Source organism: Bos mutus, chromosome 14, assembly GCF_027580195.1.
Source record: "Bos mutus isolate GX-2022 chromosome 14, NWIPB_WYAK_1.1, whole genome shotgun sequence".
Classification (NCBI taxonomy): domain Eukaryota; kingdom Metazoa; phylum Chordata; class Mammalia; order Artiodactyla; family Bovidae; genus Bos; species Bos mutus.
The window spans coordinates 11581167-11602873 of record NC_091630.1 but is presented as its reverse complement, the minus strand read 5'-3'; the positions used below and the strand labels follow the sequence as shown (position 1 = coordinate 11602873).

Here is a 21707-nt window from a genome sequence, read left to right as displayed (position 1 = left end):
ATACTGCATTTTGACTCTAGCTTAAAAATAAATGATACATACATGATCGATGAAAGAGCCAAGAAATTTATTCATAGTATGATATGCTTTTACACTCTGCTCAAAAGTACTTCCTGAGGAACTCAATAGTCTAGCAGGGCCATTTTTCTAATGTGAAAAAGAGACAAGGGTAAATGAAACATGCCTTACGTTCTCGGTATCTAAATAATACGAAATATTGAGAAAATATATCTGAATTATAGTTATACAAACCCTTGTTAGTGTCTCATGAATTCTGTCATAGTGTTGCCTCATCTGGCTAGAAATTGCAATCTGAAAAGTCTGACCATCTGTATTAGGTACCAAACCTCTTTGGCTACATAAATTTTCCTGAAAAGTTAAAAAAAATTTATGTTAAGATTAAGATAATAAAAATTCTGCCTATCTTAAAAAGAAGATGCAATATTTAATATTATAAGACTTGGAAGCCAACTGAAGTTGTACGGAAACTCTATTTGAGACAAAGCAATTGTAACAGCACCCAAGGTTCACTACGCTCCAGGTCTTACTCATTTCTACTTCATTATACCCCTGTGCAGGTGGCTTTACTCCTCCCTACTTAAAAAAAAACTCCTACTAAGTTCACCATATATTGATAGTCTTAGCTTTCTTTATAATCAATTTATTGCTCTTTAATAAATGATAAAAAGTCTAGTCTTAGAATTAGCAACTTTTATAAATGGTCTTTTTTTGTTCTCTAAACAATGAATACACTTCCTCAATTAATTTCACTAAAAAGGTAGTGATACATGACCCAATGGTTAATGTTACAGAGCAGATATCTACTGCAAGTCTCTTTGACACAATTTGATTCCCGAGAACCATAAGTCTGTAACATTTTATCCTACCCCTGACCTAGCCAATTCTCATAGATGCTTCATGGTTCAGTTTAAGTATTCTTGCCTCCATTCTTAACTTTATTTGGCTGCTCTGGAGCTTAACATTCTCCTCCTTTGTCTAAACCTAAGCTGCAAACATGACACTTGGTTTTCTACTGACTTAAAGGCAGTCTATGTGTAGTGAATTTATTAAAAAAAATCCTGATTATAGAGAATTTATAAAACACAGAGAAATACAAAAAGAAAAAAATTCATCTATAATTGCAACACCAAGAGATACCAGTATTTTAAGGTATTTCATTAGTTGTTGTCTAGGCATATGCATAGAGATGGTATAAAATCTGGATCATACTGATTTCTTTTTCATGTAACATTATATTCTGAGCAACTCTTGGGATCATTAAATGTTCTATAAAACATGAGTTTTAATGTTTACCTAAGGTTTCACTCTTATGGCAGAAAGTGAAGAGGAACTAAAAAGCCTCTTGATGAAAGTGAAAGTGGAGAGTGAAAAGTGAAGTTGGCTTAAAGCTCAACATTCAGAAAACGAAGATCATGGCATCTGGTCCCATCACTTCATGGGAAATACATGGGAAAACAGTGGAAACAGTGTCAGACTTTATTTGTTTGGGCTCCAAAATCACTGCAGATGGTGACTGCAGCCATGAAATTAAAAGACGCTTACTCCTTGGAAGGAAAAGTTATGACCAACCTAGATAGCATATTCAAAAGCAGAGACATTACTTTGCCAACAAAGGTTCGTCTAGTCAAGGCTATGGTTTTTCCAGTGGTCATGTATGGATGTGAGAGTTGGACTGTGAAGAAGGCTGAGCGCTAAAGAATTGATGCTTTTGAACTGTGGTGTTGGAGAAGACTCTTGAGAGTCCCTTGGACTGCAAAGAGATCCAACCAGTCCATTCTGAAGGAGATCAGCCCTGGGATTTCTTTGGAAGGAATGATGCTGAAGCTGAAACTCCAGTACTTTGGCCACCTCATGCGAAGAGTTGACTCATTGGAAAAGACTCTGATGCTGGGAGGGATTGGGGGCAGGAGGAGAAGGGGAAGACAGAGGATGAGATGGCTGGATGGCAGCACTGACTCAATGGACATGAGTCTGAGTGAACTCCGGGAGTTGTTGATGGACAGGGAGGCCTGGCGTTCTGCAATTCATGGGGTCGCAAAGAGTCAGACATGACTGAGCGACTGAACTGAACTGAACTGAAGGTTTCACTGTATAGATAAGCCAATTTACTTAATATTCTTTCATTTTTATGTATTCTTTGTCCTTATAAATAACCCATGATAAAGATCCTGAACGTAATCACTTATTCACATTGTTAATTATTTCCTTTAGTTAGATTCATAGAATCAGTAAGTTGAAGATAATGAACTCTCAGAAAGCTCTTGGTATATACTGTCAAATGCTTTCCAGCAGGTGTATGAAAATGTATCCTAAGATCAGTGCCCATTACACCCTGTCCTTGATGCTACTAAGTATTAGCTTTTTAAAATAAATTTGGTAATTTGAAGAAAATAAATGTTATTTTCACATTCATTTCCTCCATGATTTGTGAGTTTAATATTTTTAGAGGTTTTTAGTCTATTCTGTTATTTACTTATTTTAAAAAATCTTTTTGTCATTGAAGAGTTTTTTTTTTTTTTTTTTTGCTTGCTTGTTTTTTCTTTTTCTTGGCTGTGCTCATGTGATAGGCAGAATCTTAGTTTCCCAACCAGGATCAAACCAGTCCCCCTACAAAGGAAGCATGGAGTCTTAACCACTGGATTGCCAGGGAATTCCCTCTATTAAGCTTTTAACTTAGTTTGCTTATTGATTTATATGATTTTCAGTATTGTGATCAATATCTTTGTCATATTTACTATGGAAATTTTACCCTATGTCCTTTATCTATATAATTGTGGCTATATAAGTGTTCTATACATTAATAAATATTAATAAATAATAAATATTCTATACAATAAATAATACTTTGATACTTTCTCTATTTTACACTTTGTCATCTCCCAAACTGAAATATTCTTTTCTAGGTTTTCATAGTTTCATTTTTAAAATTTAACTCTTTAATCCAGGTATAATTTCTCACAGTTAACCAACTGATTCAGTTCAATGTATTAAATAAATTGTTCCTCTAAAAGACGCTTACTCCTTGGAAGGAAAGTTATGACCAACCTAGATAGCATATTAAAAAGCAGAGACATTACTTTGCCAACAAAGGTCTGTCTAGTCAAGGCTATGGTTTTTCCAGTGGTCATGTATGGATATGAGAGTTGGACTATAAAGAAAGCTAAGCACCGAAGAATTGATGCTTTTGAACTGTGGTGTTGGAGAAGACTCTTAAGAGTCCCTTGGACTGCAAGGAGATCCAACCAGTCCATCTGAAAGGAAACCAGTCCTGGGTGTTCACTGGAAGGACTGATGTTGAAGCTGAGACTCCAATACTTTGGCCACCTGATGTGAAGAACTGACTCATTTGAAAAGACCCTGATGCTGAGGAAGATTGAGGGCAGGAGGAGAAGGGGACGACAGAGGATGAGATGGTTGGATGGCATCCCTGTTGCAATGGACGTGGGTTTGGGTAGACTCTGGCAGTTGTTTATGGACAAGGAAGCCTGGCGTGCTGCAGTTCATGGGATCGCATAGAGTCGGACATGACTGAGCGACTGAACTGAACTGAGACGTTATGACCATGTTTTAAATTCTTGCAAGTCACAGGCATAGTCTGTTAATCAATAAATCCTCTTGGTTTTTCCTCTTAGGTACATATTTTTCTTTTTGAAATTTTCTTATGGAAGTTTTCTAAAATATATAGTAGAGAGAACAGTGAACCATCCATCACTCAACTTCAACAATACAGTTTTACCAATTTTGTTTCATCTATCTTCCTAACTTTTTTCTTTTAAAGCAGACTCCAGATACCATGTCATTTCATTTGCAAATTAGTATCTCTAACCATTAAGACCTTGAAAAATATGCCATTTTCACACCTAATAAAATTGATCTTTCCTTAATATAATTTAATATTTAGCCCATTAAATCGCCAAGATTTTTTCCAAAGGTTTTTTTTTTTTAATTTGATAGTTGGCTCTTTGAATCAGGATCCAAAGTCTACACGTTGTATTTGATTTTTTTTTTTTCCCCTTAAAATTAACATCTAACAACTTTCTTCTACCACCACCATCACTCCTTTTCTTTTCATGCCTCTAATTTGTTGGGGACACTGGGTCATTTGTCTTATGAGACATCCTAACATTCTGCATCTGGCTAAACACTTCTGTGGTATTACTTATTTTGTCTCTCTATCCCCTCTATTTACTGTAAACTAGAGACTTGATTTCCTGTTAGAGCTAGAGTCTTGATTACATTCAGGCTCAATTTTCTTAGGCAAGAGTATTTCATGGGTGATATTAGGTATTTCCTCACTGCATCATAACAGGAAGTACATCATGTCAGTCTTCCTAATTTTTTCATGTTGTAAGATTGAGCCAGTGTGTTCAGAAAATGTCAACCTGACTATAAAGTTCCCTGTTATCCTTCATTCAATTGTTTTAGCATCCATTGATGATTGTAGCCTATATACATTAATTCATTAGTCAATACAAAACGGTAATTTTCTAACTTAGAATTCTTTTACTTGCTTCCATCAGGAAGATCTTTCCCTCGTGAACTATTCAGTTTACCTTGAAATACACTCCATAAAGGAACTGCAGGATGATATGTGATTTGTTCTCTTTTAATGTTCAGGGTAATGAGTCGATATTCTAGCAACTTTTAAAAGTAATCAATGAGGATTTTTTTAAAATACTACTACAAATCCCAGATTATGAAAACCTCTCAGCTTAAAAAAACAAAATGATGTAAAATATACCGCTTCTCTTTTAAGATTCATATTCATTTCTTCCATATTAGTATCAGCATGCCCATGTACTGATCTACCATGGATGTAGTAGCCAAAACATCGGTGGGATAACAGAAACACTGATATCTATAAAAAGAGAAGGACCAGTTAGCAATTCATCTGCAAAACAATAAAAATTAAGTTCTTCTTGAAATTGCTTCCTTTCTTTCAAAATAATGAGAGTTGAATTCTTAGACAACATAAAAAGGGAATAATAAGGTAATAAAGGATAATGAGGTTATTTTAAAAAGTAGATGGAAAAGAGACTGAAGACACTTCCAAGAAAAGAAGAAACAGGATTGATACATGAAAATCTTTCAGGGATTTCAGGCTAAGTCAACAATTTGGTAGCATAAGGGATTTATAATTAAGAACTTGCAAATAGAGAAGGAAATTTTAAGACAGCAAATATTAAACTTGTAGCTCATTATAACCATCTCTGGAATTAACCACCAGTGGAAATCAGACTAAAAATCCAATCATACCAAATCACTTTTAAAGCCTCTTTTAATGTACTCATGACCTTTAAAAAGAGAGAAATAACAGTTGCAAGATAAAGTCAGAAAGTACTTACATTACTCATACAGCACAAATCAACAAACTGTCGAATTTTATCTTCTATAAATCTCTCATAGAAGACAGCAAAGAACACAATCTGAAACATTAAGCCAAGTTCATGCTTATTAGATTTTAGGATTTAATTTTCTTTTATAGCCACAGTATAGTAAGAATAACTAAATTCTGAACAAGAACATAGGGGCCAATAATGATTCCTGTGGGATAAAATCCTACTTAGCATTTCCTATTCTTCTGTCAAAGGAAGAGTGTTTTGGAATTCTGTTAAGATTCACTGAGGGGGCTTATTTTGAATTTAAAAACTTTTCTGTGTCATTAAAATAAGATAGGACAAACACAGGGAGAGGAAGTAAGGGGCTTTGAAAACCTTAGGATAAACCAATGCATTATGGCCAGTTTAGGTCTAGTTCTGCAATTCTGCTCATCTCCTAAATTCCAAAGTCTACTAGAGAAATTGTTTGCTTTTCAAATTAATCTCGGATAGAGTAGCATATAAAAAGCATATGTCAAGTATTGTGTTTCAACTACAGATAGTGTGTTAAACATTCAGATGGAATGGTTTCAGGTGTTTTCTTAGATTTAATAATACAGCAAAGGGAAGTTATATAAATCAAAAGAGAAGAGTTTACACTGTAGAGCTTAGATATCCTTCAGAGAAAGACAGCACTTCCTAACCACCCTATTCAAAGCTGTCCCCACTCCTAACTTTCCTCCCCCTTACCTCCCTCTACTTGCTATCTCATCTGCCTGCTGACGCTCTTCACAGCACTTGTCACAACTTGTAACTTGTTCCTGTTATAGCGTATCTTTTGGCTCGCCAGTGCCTCCCACATAAAATATACTCAGATATGGGAATTAATACATAAATGAATGTACAGCAGCTGAATAATGAAAACCCTTTCCTAAATACACTACGCACATATTTTAAAGCTCCTTTAAATGACATGAAAAACAGTAACACAGTTTAAAAACTAAGAGATACCACTTAAAAATTGAAGAAGCTGGGCTGCAGAGTGAATAATAAAACCTAACCTTATGAGAATCAAGAAGTGTTTGTACAGACAAATTTATGGAACTGCTAAAAGTTAACTCCTTTAAACTTTATGGTTAAAGGAACTCTTAAGGATGCATAAACACTGATAATCTGAGGATGTGACCATAGAGAGACATATGTCTCTATCAAATGACAGCAGAGTGGAAAACAAAAAATGAGGTTAGACAGCAGTGCCCAGGACGGCTAGCTGCTGCTCCAATGAGCCTTTCCCCTCTCTCCTTGGGACAGCCCCCTTGTGTGGGCGCGCTGCTGCCCAGCGGACAGTGGGGGGAGTAGTGGCCACGTGACCAAGTTCTGGCCAAGGAGAGGTTGAAGACACTTCTGAAAAGGCTCTCAAGGAGGAGGGGGTGAGCGGTCATCACACTCCCCGGCTCAGCTGCCCTCCAGTCTGCAAGGAGGACCAGCCCCCGCCCCGCACAGCTCCCAAGCTGGGGCCCTTGCCCCATTCCTGCCCGCTCACCCCATCATGCCGGAGCATCTGGACTCACTGCTCACATTCAAGGATTACAAGGGCCAGACACTAACTGAACACACGTTTCAGGATCTGACTCTTTTCTACGGCACTTGGATTTATCTACGGGTATGTGGCTCAACAGTCTGGGTGGGCTACATAATTATGGCAGGATTTGCCTTATTGCATTTGCTGATGTTTCCTTCACGGCCCATTTATCGCCGACACCCCGTCAAGCGGTTACCTGTTCAAGACTCCGGCACACAAGACAAGAAACCAGGGGAAAAAGAAAATTAAGAGGCATGCTAAAAATAATTGATAGGGGTTTTCACGGTTCAGCTTTACTACTTCACCTGCTTGTTTCATGTGAATGAGCTAAACAGTTTTCTTACCTAAAATACGAGCTAAAAACCACCTACGCTCAGCTATATACAGATTCTGTTCTCCTTGTGTTTTACTTCTCAATTAGGTTTTGATTTATAAAACTTTTAGACTTTCTTCTTTTTTTTTTTGATAAGAATATTTTTATTGTATTATTAAATACCATCTTTTTTCCACTGTTACAAATTTGTAGATACTACATGAATGATGATACATAATTTATATTTTATAGTTTGCCGATATGATGTATTTACACATGCAGTTAGTACCAATGTCATGCTACATTTCCTTAGGAGATGCTTGTTCAAAACAAAAAACGTGAGCAAAATGTGAGCAGCTTATCTACTGTAGGAAAATATTTCTGGAGGGTGGAATGTATACCAACCTGCACCTGCATGTTCAGTATTAACAATATTAGATTAATTTAGACTCCTGGGTCATGTTCCCTTTTCTTTTAAAATAATACACATAATTTAAGCCACACACTTAGAAAAGTTTCCTTCTTTTTTTTCTACCCACCCCACCTCATTCTTCCCTTTTCGGTACTTAAGAAAGAACATAGATATACCAGGGTCCAGCAGCCAATAATAAGGGGCCATAATCTCAAAACAGAAGTGGCATTTAACCGTGATACCATTTAAAAAGCAAAACATTAGAAAAATATTTGGAAGCTAAACATGAATCAGAGTTCAGCAGTGATTTTTCTGGTTATTAGATATGTCATGGCATCACCTGCTGCACAGCCAAGAAATGAGACACTGCTTTGGGAAGAAAAAGGTAATGCTAAAATTATTTCAGCTGGAACTTGAGGTGCTAAAAGACCATTGAAGTCATTTATTTTGACAACATAAATAATCCATACACATCAAGTGTATTAACAGATCTGTAACTTTTGCCACAACGTTACAAATGTTGAAAGATGTACATTTATTAAAAAACTATATATTTACTGAGCCATGAAGTTGTAATGGGGCACGATAAGACTTTGTTTTCACAATCTTCCTCTGAAATGGAGAAAACACAAGTATGCAAAGTTTCTGCAGGTCTATAAAATAAGGAAGAATAAATGCCTCATAAATGATAATAATTTAACTACTAAAGATTCATAATTCAGTATGGGTAGTTAAGCTGTTGTAACGTTTTCAATTAAAATTCATAGTGGAAAAAAAAATAGAGCAAAGGGTGAGGTCTTCTCCCCTGGTTCACACCTGCAACCTCATCAGACATTATGGACCATGAGGTGACCTTCGAGGTAAAGTCCTGAAGGGCAAAGCAGAACAACAGGCCTCCAGGTCTGACAGCAGCCACGCTGCTGGGCCTGCACTGCTGACCCCTACTCTTCTTTCTCATGAGACAGAGAAAAGCTATTTTCATTACAGGCCCTGTCAGTCTGGATTTTTTTTTTAGTTGTTGTACTCAACCAATATGAAAAGCTTCAGATGGTATTCCTTTAAATTTTCTGCTGCTGCTGCTGCTAAGTCACTTCAGTCGCGTCTGACTCTGTGCGATCCCATAGACGGCAGCCCCCCAGGTTCCCCAGTCCCTGGGATTCTCCAGGCAAGAACACTGGAGTGGGTTGCCATTTCCTTCTCCAATGCATGAAAGTGAAAAGTGAAAGCGAAGTCGCTCAGTCGTGTCCGACTCTTAGCAACCCCATGGACTGCAGCCTACCAGGCTCCTCCGTCCATGGGATTTTCCAGGCAAGAGTACTGGAGTGGGGTGCCATTGCCTTCTCCACATCCAGATAAATCTGATCTGTTCACAAAAACTGTATTAGTGACATACAGTGACAAACAACAGTCACTGTCACTGCTGTATGTCACCAGGGATTCCCTGGTGGCTCAGCTGGTAAAGAATCTGCCTGTAGTGTGGGAGCCCTGGGTTCGATCCCTGGGTTGGGAAGATCCCCTGGAGGGGAATAGCTACCCACTCCAGTGTTCTGGCCTAGAGAATTTCATGGACTGTACAGTCCATGGAGTCACAAAAAGTCAGACATTACTGAGCAACTTTCACGTAAGTTATATCTAATAAAACTGAAAGGGAAAAAAAAAAATCAAACCCCATATTATTTTAATCTAATTTTATTTCAAATCCTAATTTCTGTTTGTCTTTCTTCTGTGACTGTCAAACTATCCCTCACTAGCTCTATTCTGCAACTTTAAGTTTGAACAACTCTTAACAATGACACTTAGATCCAATTCTGTAGGAATTTGGGGACTTCAATTCCAAAATCTTTTAAAATTCAGTTTTTAAGGCAAATATAAGCTCTCCAGTTTATAGGAAGTCCCACCTTCCTTTGCTTATAAAGAAGTTAAAGAAATCTTAATCAAACTGAAAGGCTTTTCCCACTCATTGGAGTGTCTGTAAGCAAGAGAAAGAAATGCAGAGACTAGAGTTAGTTAAGTGCTGTAGCTCCTGCTTCTCTCTTTTTCCTTTCATTTTCATTTTTTTTTAGCTATAAGAAGATAAATGAAATAAGCATAGCAAAGATCCTCTGCTAGAGCCGTGGGTCCTCAGATTTATTTTTAGTTTCAGCTATTTCAATTAATATTTCAAAGAAAATTTCAGCAGGGGTACTGGTAATTTGAGTGAGATTTAATGATATATAAATGGATGTAAACAAAATGTTAGTTTCAAAAGCAAAGATTGAGGGTACCTTAGAATTTCCTATCATTATATATAAACTAAATCCTGCAGACTCTGAAGGACCCTTCAGAGCCCCACTACTGATAAGAAATGAAATCTGAAATCAGATTGCCTGAGTTCAAATTTCTGTTCTGCTGGTTTCTTTTTCTTTTTTTGTTTTGCTGATTTCTAATTGTTCTGGGTTCAAATTCCAGTTCTGCTCATTTCTAATTGATTTCTAATATAATATTTGGGCAAATATTTAACCTTTCTGTGCCACCACATCCTCATCTATAAAATGAGGATATTTAAAAGACTCTATCTCTGAGGGCTACTAAGTAAGTTCATCTGTGTAATGCAATTAACACAGTGCTAGATTAGCATACTATGTAAGAAATTAGCTATTTGCTATCTTTATTATTAATACACTGACCCAATGCATGTAGCCTGCCAGGTTCCTCCGTCCATGGGATTTCCCAGGCAAGAATACTGGAGTGGGTTGCCATTTCCTTCTCCAGGGCATCTTCCCAATCTAGGGATTGAACCTGGGTCTCCTGCATTGCAGGCAGACTCTTTGCCGTCTGAGCCACCAGGGAATCTTTATTATTGTTCCTGTCACCTTCTTTATACTATAGAAATCCTGTTGTGGTCAAGAGCTGATGATCAGTATGTAAACAGAGTTAAAAATATAGACAGGTAATGTTACTTAAAAGTATAATCTCCTGTTACCTGTATAAGTCCAATGACCAGCCAAAGAGCAGAAGATACTGCGTATCTCAAAATGCGGCTGTAAGGAGCTATGTAGCTAGGTGGGCTTCTGGAAAGACTAGAGGATGAGTCCATTAATGCTAAGTTCTTGAATCCCACAACCTTAAATAAAAAGAACAAAATAATTTTAAAAGATATGGATAAAGAAAACCCCTGTAGTCTGAAAATGAGACACTTCTCTCTACTCCTTCCCTTGAAAAACTAAAGTATTCAAGTTTGTACAAACAGTAGAAAATCTAGATAAAAATAATTATCCAGTATTTTAATTATAAAGTATTTAATACAAAATTTTAGTTAGTCCATTAGGTAGTCTCTTCAATATGACTCAAGGCCAGTTCAGTTCAGTTGCTCAGTCATGTCCGACTCTTTGAGACCCCATGGACTGCAGCACACCAGGCCTCCCTGTTTATCACCAACTCCTGGAGCTTGCTCAAACTCATGTCCATCGAGTTGGTGGTGCCATCCAACCATCTCATCCTCTGTCATCCCCTCCAACTCAAGGCCAAATATAACTTTATTATCATATACACTGACAAAGCTTAAAAATTTCTGTCAAAAAAATAAAGCTGTGGCTCAGCTGGTTAAGAATCTGCCTGCAGTGTGGCAGACCTGGGTTCGATCCCAGGGTTGGGAAGATCCCCTAGAGAAGGGAAGGGCTACCCACTCCAGTATTCTGGCCTAGAGAATTTCATAGACTATAGTCCATAGGGTAGCAAAGAGTCGCACACAACTGAGCAACTTTCACTTTCAGTAAACTACCAATGAACAACCAGCAATCCATGCCAGGCACTACGCAAAATACTTTTTATACTTTAAAACACTATTTTCCAAAATGCCTTTTGAGGAAGATATCATGTTATACTCACCTCTATGCCTTCTACTCTCATAGATTAAAGGCTCTGGAAAGTTTTATGGTAAAGGAAGTTACATGATTTTATGGAATCCAGTATTTTCCAAACTTAGTTGATTATAAAATGACTTTCTCACACAATCCCTTTTAAGCTTTAAAAAACTGGACTATAAGTAAGTTTTTGAGATAATGTTCTTATGTCCCAGAGACACACACGTTCTTCTAGGTTCAGAAAATGGAAGGAAGGAGAAAAGCAAGAAAGAAGGAAAAAGGAAGGCAGACAAACAAAAAAGTCCAACAAAATTTATATCAAACCTTACTTAAGCAGTTAGTTCTAGAGAAAATCTGTTACTTATACAGTTTCCATATTTCAGTCTCATATTCAGTTCTGAATACTTCCTTTGATAATTCTACCCAGGTCCATCAAGTAACTGTAAAGGGATCATAAGCATGTACCCATTCAGTGTGTGTTGTTAGGCTGTAGCCCCAAATCCTAACACAGGACATGGTCCTTAGTAGGTATTCAAGGACAGAAAGAATGGTGGTTCCAGGTCTGGGGAGAGGGGAAAAGACGAGTACAGAGTTTTAGTTTTGCAAATGAAGAGTTCTAGAGATGGACTGTATGACAATACGAGTGTACTTAACAGTACTGAACTGTACACTTAAAATGATAAATTTCATGTTATGTGTATGTTTTAAAGGCTCGATAATAATAATATTTTAAACTTTAGAAAACTCACTGATAGGAAAACTTAGCTGGAATTACATTAACATTTATGAGGTACCCATAAGTTGCATATATCAAATAGTTTATACCTCCAAAAGGAAGAGGACAGTAAGTACTTGAAAGAGTGGGTTAATTTTTCTCACAGTCTGAATTTCGTTCCATTCATTTGCCACAAAATAAGTTCTCCATATGCTTACAGGAACAGTAGCACTCCGAACACCACCCTCACCTGGTTGGGAAGATAAAACGAATAAAACGTTTCACCTTCTCTGCTTTACAATGGTGGCAAAAGAAACTTGGTACAAATGGTTACTTTCATTACCTTCAACAGCTTTAAGAACCTTTCCTTTAGGCCGCTCCCAATCGATAAAGAATATGTCTATGGTAATCTGGGAGATGAGCTTATGCAAAAATTGCAGAGCCTGAGAATGACAAAAAAACACCTTAAAGTATTGGCATGAAGTCTGCTCATGAAACCAACACTGATTCTTTAAGAACCAAACATCTGCAATCACAAGAAGATATATGGGGCTTCCCTGATGGCTCAAATGGTAAACAATCTGCCTGCAATGGGGGAGACTCAGGGTCAACCCCTGTGTCAGGAAGATCCCCTGGAGAAGGGAATGGCAACCCACTCCAGTATTCCTGCAGAGAATCCCATGGACAGAGGAGCCTGGCGGGCTACGATCCATGGGGTCACAAAGAGTCAGAGCGACTAACATTTTCACTCTAAGTTTCACAAGTGACAAAGTTGTCATACCATCAGGGGCTCACCAGAAACTCATCACATAACAGTCACCAAATTCACAGACTTTTTACAGACATATTAATTTCACCTTTCCTTCTTCTGTCTTTCTTAGAAATAGGAATATGAAAGTAGACATACTACCTCCCTCCTCATGCAGGGATCTTGCATAAATGACTCTCTTTCCCAAGGTTTCCAAAAGCCTTTAACTTCTTTATAAGGAAAGGTATCTCCAACTGTAATTTGTTTGTCCTAATGAAAGTTTTAGGATGCTCTTACTGCCTTTTTCTCTATTTCTACTATTAAGATTTCTGGTGAAAAAAATATCCTTTTCATTTACAGAGTATGTTTAAACTGAGGCTTCTTCCGAGAAGGTGCATTATCGATCAAACAAGGTTAAAAATCTAAGTATGGGATGATTCCTCTCTTCCTGGGGCTCACAGGTCAGTGGGAAAATAGTCACTTAATAATCACAACACAACTGGATGAGATGTACGGCAGAGGCACGTGAAGAGCATCACATCCCCTGAAAGAACAGTGAAGCAGGGAGGGGGGCTCCCATGGGAAGAGGAGGAAAGGAACATGGAGGCAGAGAACCAATGCTAAGAGTTCAGCGCTTAGCCAGCGTGGTACCATTCACTCTTGATTAACAGTCTACATTAAATAATAAACAATTACTTAAGGCAGATCTTCAGAATGAGATACCTATTATAAATAAATGCAGACTTCCTAGTAAAATAGAACAATTCATACTTTCTTCTAAAATTAAACTAAATTTTGCACCAAAGATTTTGAAAGCATTTTAACTCTGAAGACTTACATGCTTATTAGCAGACTTTTTTTGTTTTTTAAGCAGACATTTAAAATTCAGTAACCTGTGCTCTGAGACTTACCTTCAGAGCAAAACCACATCCCACATAAGTAACAAAACGTTTTTCTTGAGCTGGCACTGGCAGCAAAACAGAGACAGACTTCTGTGCCTGGGATGAAAATGACACTGCTGAGTGTGACCGCACACAGTTTTTACGAGGCCCAAGTTATAACCCAAAGAAAGCATAGAATAAACACCACACGCTCAGGGAATGGGGAGTTTAGCACTTGCCCAAATACTCTTGATTAGAAACCCCCTCAAGTAAAAACAGTTGCTTCATAAAGAGAGCTTACAAGTTATTCAGGTTGTGGCACTAAGGTAAAATGCAGAAAATCACTTACTTTAAAGACAATAAGCCAGTAAAGACCTGTTCCTACAGTGATGATAAAGAAAACATTGGCCAGATCACCAGCATAGTAAACCAAGAATTTCGCAACTGTCTGCAATTTAAAAAGAGAATCAGAGCTGTTATAGACTCAATCCATTTATACTACTTTAATAACATATTATTATTAATAACATTATTATCAACCTGGTTTCTCAAGCTTGAAGTCTTATTTCATGTATCCATGGATCAGTCAGAAGGACTGACTGCAGCCACTTTCTAGATACCTTTTGATCCATTTCCAATAACTTCTATCTTATTCAACCCTTCTCATCTTTCACCAACTAAGAACTTTAGAACCGCTTTCTAATTTTCTTCAAGTTTGGAGTCCTTCTCCCCAACGTACCCTCCATACTACCATCAGAATTGGCTTTCTAAAATGTAAATTGGACCGTGTCACTCTCTTTCTTAAAAATGTACAGTGATGCCTCATTAAAATGTAAATTCCTGATCCACAAGGTCCTTTACAACCTAGGCCAAAGTTAAATTTTAGCCTCATCTGTCAGTTCCAACAACTTGTTCAATAATTAACCACTCCATACATTAATCCCAAATGTTTTGGGAATGAAATGAGTATTATTTCAACAGATATTCTTCTCTTCTTCTCTCTGGCAAACTCTCTGGAGCTCTGAGGGCAGAGACCATGTCTCCCTTTGCCCAGCATCACATCCCCCAGCGCCTCATAGAGCCTCTGGCACTCAGACAGCAGGCCATCAGTGACTATTTGTGGAATGCAAAGACTGCTGCTGCTGTTCAGCTGCTACGTTGTGTCTGACTTTTTGCAACCCCGTGAACTGCAGCATGCCAGGCTTCCCTGTCCTTCACTACCTCCAAGAGTTTGTTCAGACTCAGATACAGCACAGATAACCCAGATTAACTTCACTTCTTTTGGATGCCTTTCTTGACTCCCCAAACAGGAAATCAAGCCCCCTCCTCTGATTTCTAGGCACACTAGCTCTGGAGACAAACCAGTTTACTGTGTTGCCTTTCTCGTGTTCTTAATCAGCTAAATGGAAATACCACCTATTACTTTGATATGGTAAAAATTAAATGAATAGGAAATGTATTTAATCTCTACAATTTCAGCAAGTATAAAATGGGAATGATCATGATACCTAACTTCATAGAGCTATTGTGAGGACTAAATGAATTACACGTGTCAAGGTTAAAAAAGTATCTGGCTTATAGTAATACTCAATAAAAGACAGATGAAAATAAAAACAAGAACAAATGTAAAAACAATTAAATGAGAAGTGAAACCATAAAGTTAATAGAATAAAATATGGGAGAATATCTTTTTGATCTTGACATAGGGGAGGATATCTTAAACAAGATCCTAAAAGCACACACCATAATATGAAAACCTATTCAGATTTGACAGTATTAAAATCAAGAGTTTCTACTAAACAAAGTAACATATAGATAAAATAACAGATGGATTTACCCTTGGAGAAGAAACTTCAATGTCAAAAACCAAAAGAAGATTTACATTTAGAAAATACAAAAAAAAATAAATAAATAAAATATAAAAAAAACTTGTTTAAATAAACAAGAAAAATTGGAAACAGTAGAAAAATGAGCAAGTGGTATAAATAAGAAGTTCGCAGAAGGGGAAGCCCAAATGATTAATAAAGTATATGAAGAGTAATCAAAGAAATGGAAATTAAATCAAGAATGACATATCCCACCAGATTGGCAAAAAATGGGAAAGGGTGGGAAAACAGCAAGTGCTGGTGAGGATGTGAGGAAACAAGACCACTGCTGGAGGGTGCAGACTGGCCCCAGCCGTGGTGCGCACTGGAGGGAAAACAAGGGCACATTTCCTACTCATGTGTATCTCCTGGTCATATACCCCAGAGAAGCTCAGGCAACTTTTTACTCATCCGCTAGCTGTGTCTTATTAGAAGGATATAAAATAGTCAAAAGAGAAAAATAGACTTCAAAAAGCCCTGTGATTATACCTGTAAATCAATCATGGGACTCCCAATACGTCTCTTCCAACCTGCTGTCTTCAAAAGAGATGATAAAACAGCTAGTCCACCCAATACACCTAAAGCAATCTAAAGTAAAAAAAAAAAAATGGGGATTTATGTAATTTCATAATGCAATTTCATCAGTGTTCAAAGATACTGTAAATAAAAAGTAACAAAGTACTCAAAAACAGGCTCAAAAATTAGAAGGTACACTAAAAGGACATGGGCGCCAAACTGAAGAAACTCCCAACGGACAAATCTGGGACAATTTGAGCAAGAAAATAGAAGGTAATGAATTAAAATTACTAGAATAAATAAATATTCATGAGCCCATACTGATTTAACCATAAATGAATAAATAAATCCACGTGGACAAAGGGAGAATTCCTTTTTACAGAATTCTAATAAATATAGAAGAAATGATGGAAAAACACAACCACCACCAGACAAATATCACAGTAATATTGTTTATTGGCCAAGAATTATCAATGGATGCTAAAATTAGAGGGCAAAGGAATAATAAGGAGCAAGAGATTTGCATAATCTCAAGTATCTCCCCACAAGATACTTATTAATTATAAGTGGAAAAATACAATGGAAAACTCTGCAGATACCATCTTAGCCATACGATCAAAGTTGACATCAATGTTAATAAGATACGTGTGTGCTAAGTAGCTTCGGTCGTGTCTGACTCTTTGCAATCCTATGGACCGTAACCTACCAGACTTCTCTGTCCATGGGATTCTCTAGGCAAGAATACTGGAGTGAGTTGCCCTGTCCTCTTCCAGGGGATCTTCCTGACCCAGGGATCAAACCCAGGTCTCTTATCTCTCCTGCATTGGCAGGAGGGTCTTTACCACTAGCGCCACCTGGAAAGTCCATTAATAAGATATACTGACACCAAGTATCTTCTGATATGACTCACTGAGAAGGGTATAACATCACTTTCACGGTACGTATGCTAAAACTACATTTAATCATGGGAAAATACCAGATAAAACCAACTGAAGGACAAAATACCAGTGTTAGGGTCAGTCATGAGACAAAGAATGACTGACGACCTGTCACAGACCTAAGGAGACTAAGGAGACACACAATGGTTGGGTTCTGAAACAGAAAAGGATAGTGAAAAAAATCTGTAAAATCCAAACAGCATTTACATTAGTTAATTTGCTATTGTTTAGTCACTAAATAGCGTCCAACTCTTCGCGACCCCATGGACTGAAGCCCGCCAGGCTCCTCTGTCTGTGGGATTTCCCAGGTAAGAATACTAGAGTGGGTTGTCATTACCTTTTCCAAAGGATCTTCCCAACCCAGGAATCGAACCTGCATTGGCAGGTGGGTTCTTTACCACTGAGCTGCCAGGAAAGCCTAGATTAGTTAACAGGACTACATCAACATTAATTTCCTGATTATGACCACTGTACTACAGTATGCAGCCTGGCGTGCTGCCGTCCACGGGGTCACAAAGAGATACGACTACTGACGGAACAACAACTACAGTTATGTAAGATGTTAATGGTAAGGGAGACTTGGTGAGGGATATATGCCAAATCTCTTTATTTTGACAACTTTCCTGAACATGTAAAAAAAATTTGTTTTAATTAAAAAATATAATGTAAGTATTTTGACAGCTTAAAAGAAACTCACATCTGTCTGGACATGTGCTTCTCCTTGATCCATTTCGTATGTGACTGAGAAAGAAACCTGATGTTTAAAAGAAAGCAAATTAGCCATACTGAAGTTATATGATACAAACCTATTTTTACTATAAAAATACATTCACAGCTGCATTTTACTAAAAATATCATACTTTTAAACTATCAGTATTACTAGAGTTGACCTTTACTTATACATAAATAAATACACTTTGGGGAATTACCCACACTACTTTAAATATCCATTTAGAACATATATTAAAGAAAGAGGGTTTCATTAGAAGGTAGATTAGGTTCATTAACAGCACTCAAGTCAAATTAATCATATTTCATTTTCTGATAGGTTTCTGTAACTGAGGCATGTGACCTATCTTGTGTATCAAGAGTTCAGCAACTGGTTAAACAATCACATAGGAAGAAGGCAGATTAATCAAAGGTGTAAACAAGAATCTTAGGGACACAATTATACAGAGACAGGAGAGAGAAGAATCATAAAGGATTAAGAGAAACAGTAGCATGAGGAATAGGAGAGGGAAGACACCTAAGTCTTACCAGGGTCACAGAACAGGGGCAAGGAGGAGGAGGTCACGAGTAGAGTCAACTGTTGTACAACTGACCCTTGAACAATATAGGGGTTAGGGGCATCAATTACGATGCAGTCAAAAATTCAGATAGAACTTTAGAGTTGGTCCTCCACATCCATGAATTGGACCAACTTTGTGGAGTGCTGCCGTACATATTTAGTTATAAAAAAAAAAAAAATCCACATATAAGCAGAACCATGCAGTTCAAATCTGTGTTGTTCAAGGGTCAACTGTATAAGTGTAAAGTTAAAGAAATAAAGCCAGTGTATGTGGAATACCTTGCTGACTTCATGAAAGAGGTTTTCAAAGAGGCAAAATGGCAGGACCCAAACTGCAAATGATGAAAGAATAAATGGTTGGGAAATCAAGGAAAGACACATGATAGCAAGCTGAATTGTTGGCAGAGTTGACAGAAGATTTTATGGTTTGGTTGTGCTACTTTGTTTTTAAGACAGGGCAATCTGAAAGGCAAGGGAAAGGAACCAGCAGAGAAGCTGGCCGAATAAAAGGCTGGGGGCGAAACAGGAGAAAATACACATTAATATATTATAATAAAATATATAAAATTAAATAGAAGAAAATATCCTAAACAAGTAAGGGTTGAAAATTTGCTTAAGAAAGTGGGAAGGATTCTTCATTCTTAGAAATAGGAACCGGAGTCAAGAAAGATAATGAAACAGAGATACTGAAGTATTAAAGAGGAAGTCTGAGGCAATTCATATTGGATGGTTTTGATCTGCTCAGAAAAACAGGAAGACAGGTTATTTGCAGAGATGGTAAGAGAGCAGAGATACAGCTGGATGCTCAAAATGAATGTAGAACTTTTACAATAGCTGTCATGAGAAATTAAGAAATGATGAAAACTGCATTCTATAATTAGAACAATTGAGGTGGGCTTCCTCATAACAAGAGAGTTATGATTCTCTCAACTTTTTTCCTATTGCTTATTTTCCAATTTGTCAAAACAGTTTAGATATATTTTCGACAAGAAAAATATTTAAAGAAAACACCCAGAAGTGTTTTATATTAAGATAAATACACTCTTAACTACCCAAAAATGACATTCCAGGAAAATTTAAACAAGGCAGTCTTCTGTTGTTACTAAGCATGCTCCTGGATTTTCTCTTCTCATTACACTGTATATAAATTCAGGCAATAGAAACGAATTTCAATATCAAATCAGGTAATAAAACTGAGGATGGGAAACCTTTCAGAGAAAAGTCATACCATGTGCCTACTTTTCGCTTTATGAAAGCCTGAATCCAACAGTAGCCGAGTAGAAGTACAAGCTCAACAGAGAGGCCAAAAACACTGGCTGAAGAACTAGAATATTAAAATTCAGAAAAGTAAAACAGTAGAAATTAAAAGCTTTAGTGAGTCTTGGAGGTAAGGAGTGTTCACCTTCCAACTGTCATGCTTCTGGGGAGACAGGGGATGAGGAAGAAGTCTAGAACGGTTAGCTCCGGTCCCGACCTCCATCCTCTCTTCTCTACCCCTCCTCAGGCAGGGGCGCTTCAATCGCCTGGCGAGGCAGAGCGCGGCCTTTGCCAGGCTCCTTCTTTGGTACAGCCTGCTTTCAGTGTGTACACGGTCTCACTTCCACACACAGGCCCTTCCAGGCAGGGGAGGACTCGGGTTCTGGGGTTAAGTTTAACTGAGTTGGGAAACAGTCAGAAGACTGGTTGCAGGTCCAAACTACATTCTCTATTTCACTTTAGTGCTACTAGTTACAGAGCTAAAAATTAGATTCTCTTTCTGCCTGTTTAAGTATGTCTCTATCAAGTGGGCAAGACTGGTGAGAAGAGAAACACACATGCCCTCTTAAGGTTTGAGTTCCTGGTTTAGTTAGGCAAGGAGACAAAGTCTTAACAGAAGCAAGGTGGCCAAAGAGAACGAGAGGAGATGCCATATGGCTCAGCATGTCCTGGCATCCAGAACAGGGAGGCCCAGCGGCTGGTGACACTATCCGCTGACAAACTTAATTCTTGCCTTTTTATATGCAGAATCCATAAGAACTCACCTCTTACCAGCATTAGTAAAAAATAACTGTCTTGACTATATAAAGTGCTATGTTTATTTAAAACTCTGAAAAGGACTAATAGTCTTTTGATCATAATGCAAACTCTCTCAGTTTTGCACTAACACATAGACAGGCAATGGCCAAGAAGGACCTCACCTTCACAGACTGGCTGCTGGGATCTTTGATATCAATGTCACGGTAGGCAATGGTAATTAAGGGAGGGTAAATGTTTCCATTTTTTGTGTTGGGTACAAGGTGGATGCTGTTTAAAAGAAAATTCATTTTTAGTTAAAAATACACTGAGGCCCTTAAACATATATTTAACTTACTGTTTCTTCTGAATGTGATGTGAGTAGTCTTGGTGATCTCAGAACCAGCAGTTATTAAAAACTAGAGAAGGTTAAACATAAACTAATGGTACTAACACAGGATATCTGAAGTGGTCAAAACTTTATATTAAAATACACCCTCAAAAAACGCTTCTTGATCCAGGTCCTACAAAGCTTACAAATAAAATCAATGAAGTACTGTGTACCACTTTTGAGGACTTAAAGTACTGCCTAGAGAAAGGCAGATAATATCCTGATTTTGAAAAAAAGATGAATTCTTGGTGACTTCCCTGGTGGTCCAGTGGCTAAGATTCCACACACCCGACGCAGGGGCCAGGTTCAATCCCATCACGGAACTAGATCCCACATGCCGCAACTAATGATTCCACGTGCCACAACTAAGATCCGGCACAGCCAAATAAATAAATAAAATAAAAATAAATATTAAAAAAAGATGAATTCTTAAAGATAACACGTCATATCTGGTACTATTTATGGCACATAATAGGGTACATTTTGCTGAATTCAATGCATTAGTAACATACCGTCTGTAAACTCGGAAATGAAAATGCCAGTACCAGCGGCCAACATGGTTTCATCAGTATGAAGTCAGACCTGACTAGTTTCAACTTCATTTTCACTGAGGAATCTACACTGGAAGATTGAGGAAATGCTAAAAACAGCACAGGTAGATTTCAGAAGGGTATAGATAGGACAAAGCTTCTGTACTGCCTACTTCGTGAAAGACTGTTGTGAAAATCAAAATGAAAAAACAATGAAAAAGTAATGTATGTTGAAACACCATAAAGATGATGGTGTGGGTTTCATCAGTGTATTCAAGGTGCACATCATAAGACACTGAAGTGGAAAAGCCACATAAGGTTAGAGATAGGAACCTCACAGTGGAGAAGGGCTGCA

The 21707-nt window shown here is 37.6% G+C and overlaps 1 protein-coding gene and 1 pseudogene across 2 annotated transcripts in view; one reads left to right on the top strand and one right to left on the bottom strand.

Annotated features, from left to right (window-relative positions):
* TMEM67 (transmembrane protein 67) overlaps nucleotides 1–21707 on the bottom strand; it is a 46096-nt gene that overhangs the window by 5872 nt on the left and 18517 nt on the right. For both annotated transcript variants that reach the window (XM_070382958.1, XM_005895528.3), the window contains exons 14-25: nucleotides 20617–20722; nucleotides 17849–17905; nucleotides 16187–16285; nucleotides 14182–14280; nucleotides 13863–13949; nucleotides 12547–12646; nucleotides 12314–12453; nucleotides 10609–10749; nucleotides 5367–5447; nucleotides 4763–4879; nucleotides 253–369; nucleotides 43–147 (exon numbers count right to left, since the gene is read on the bottom strand). In XM_070382958.1, the coding sequence (XP_070239059.1) occupies nucleotides 43–147; nucleotides 253–369; nucleotides 4763–4879; nucleotides 5367–5447; nucleotides 10609–10749; nucleotides 12314–12453; nucleotides 12547–12646; nucleotides 13863–13949; nucleotides 14182–14280; nucleotides 16187–16285; nucleotides 17849–17905; nucleotides 20617–20722 (1249 nt within the window). The remainder of the gene's footprint in view (nucleotides 1–42; nucleotides 148–252; nucleotides 370–4762; nucleotides 4880–5366; nucleotides 5448–10608; nucleotides 10750–12313; nucleotides 12454–12546; nucleotides 12647–13862; nucleotides 13950–14181; nucleotides 14281–16186; nucleotides 16286–17848; nucleotides 17906–20616; nucleotides 20723–21707) is intronic.
* On the top strand, nucleotides 5459–7192 carry LOC138990789 (signal peptidase complex subunit 1-like; annotated as a pseudogene).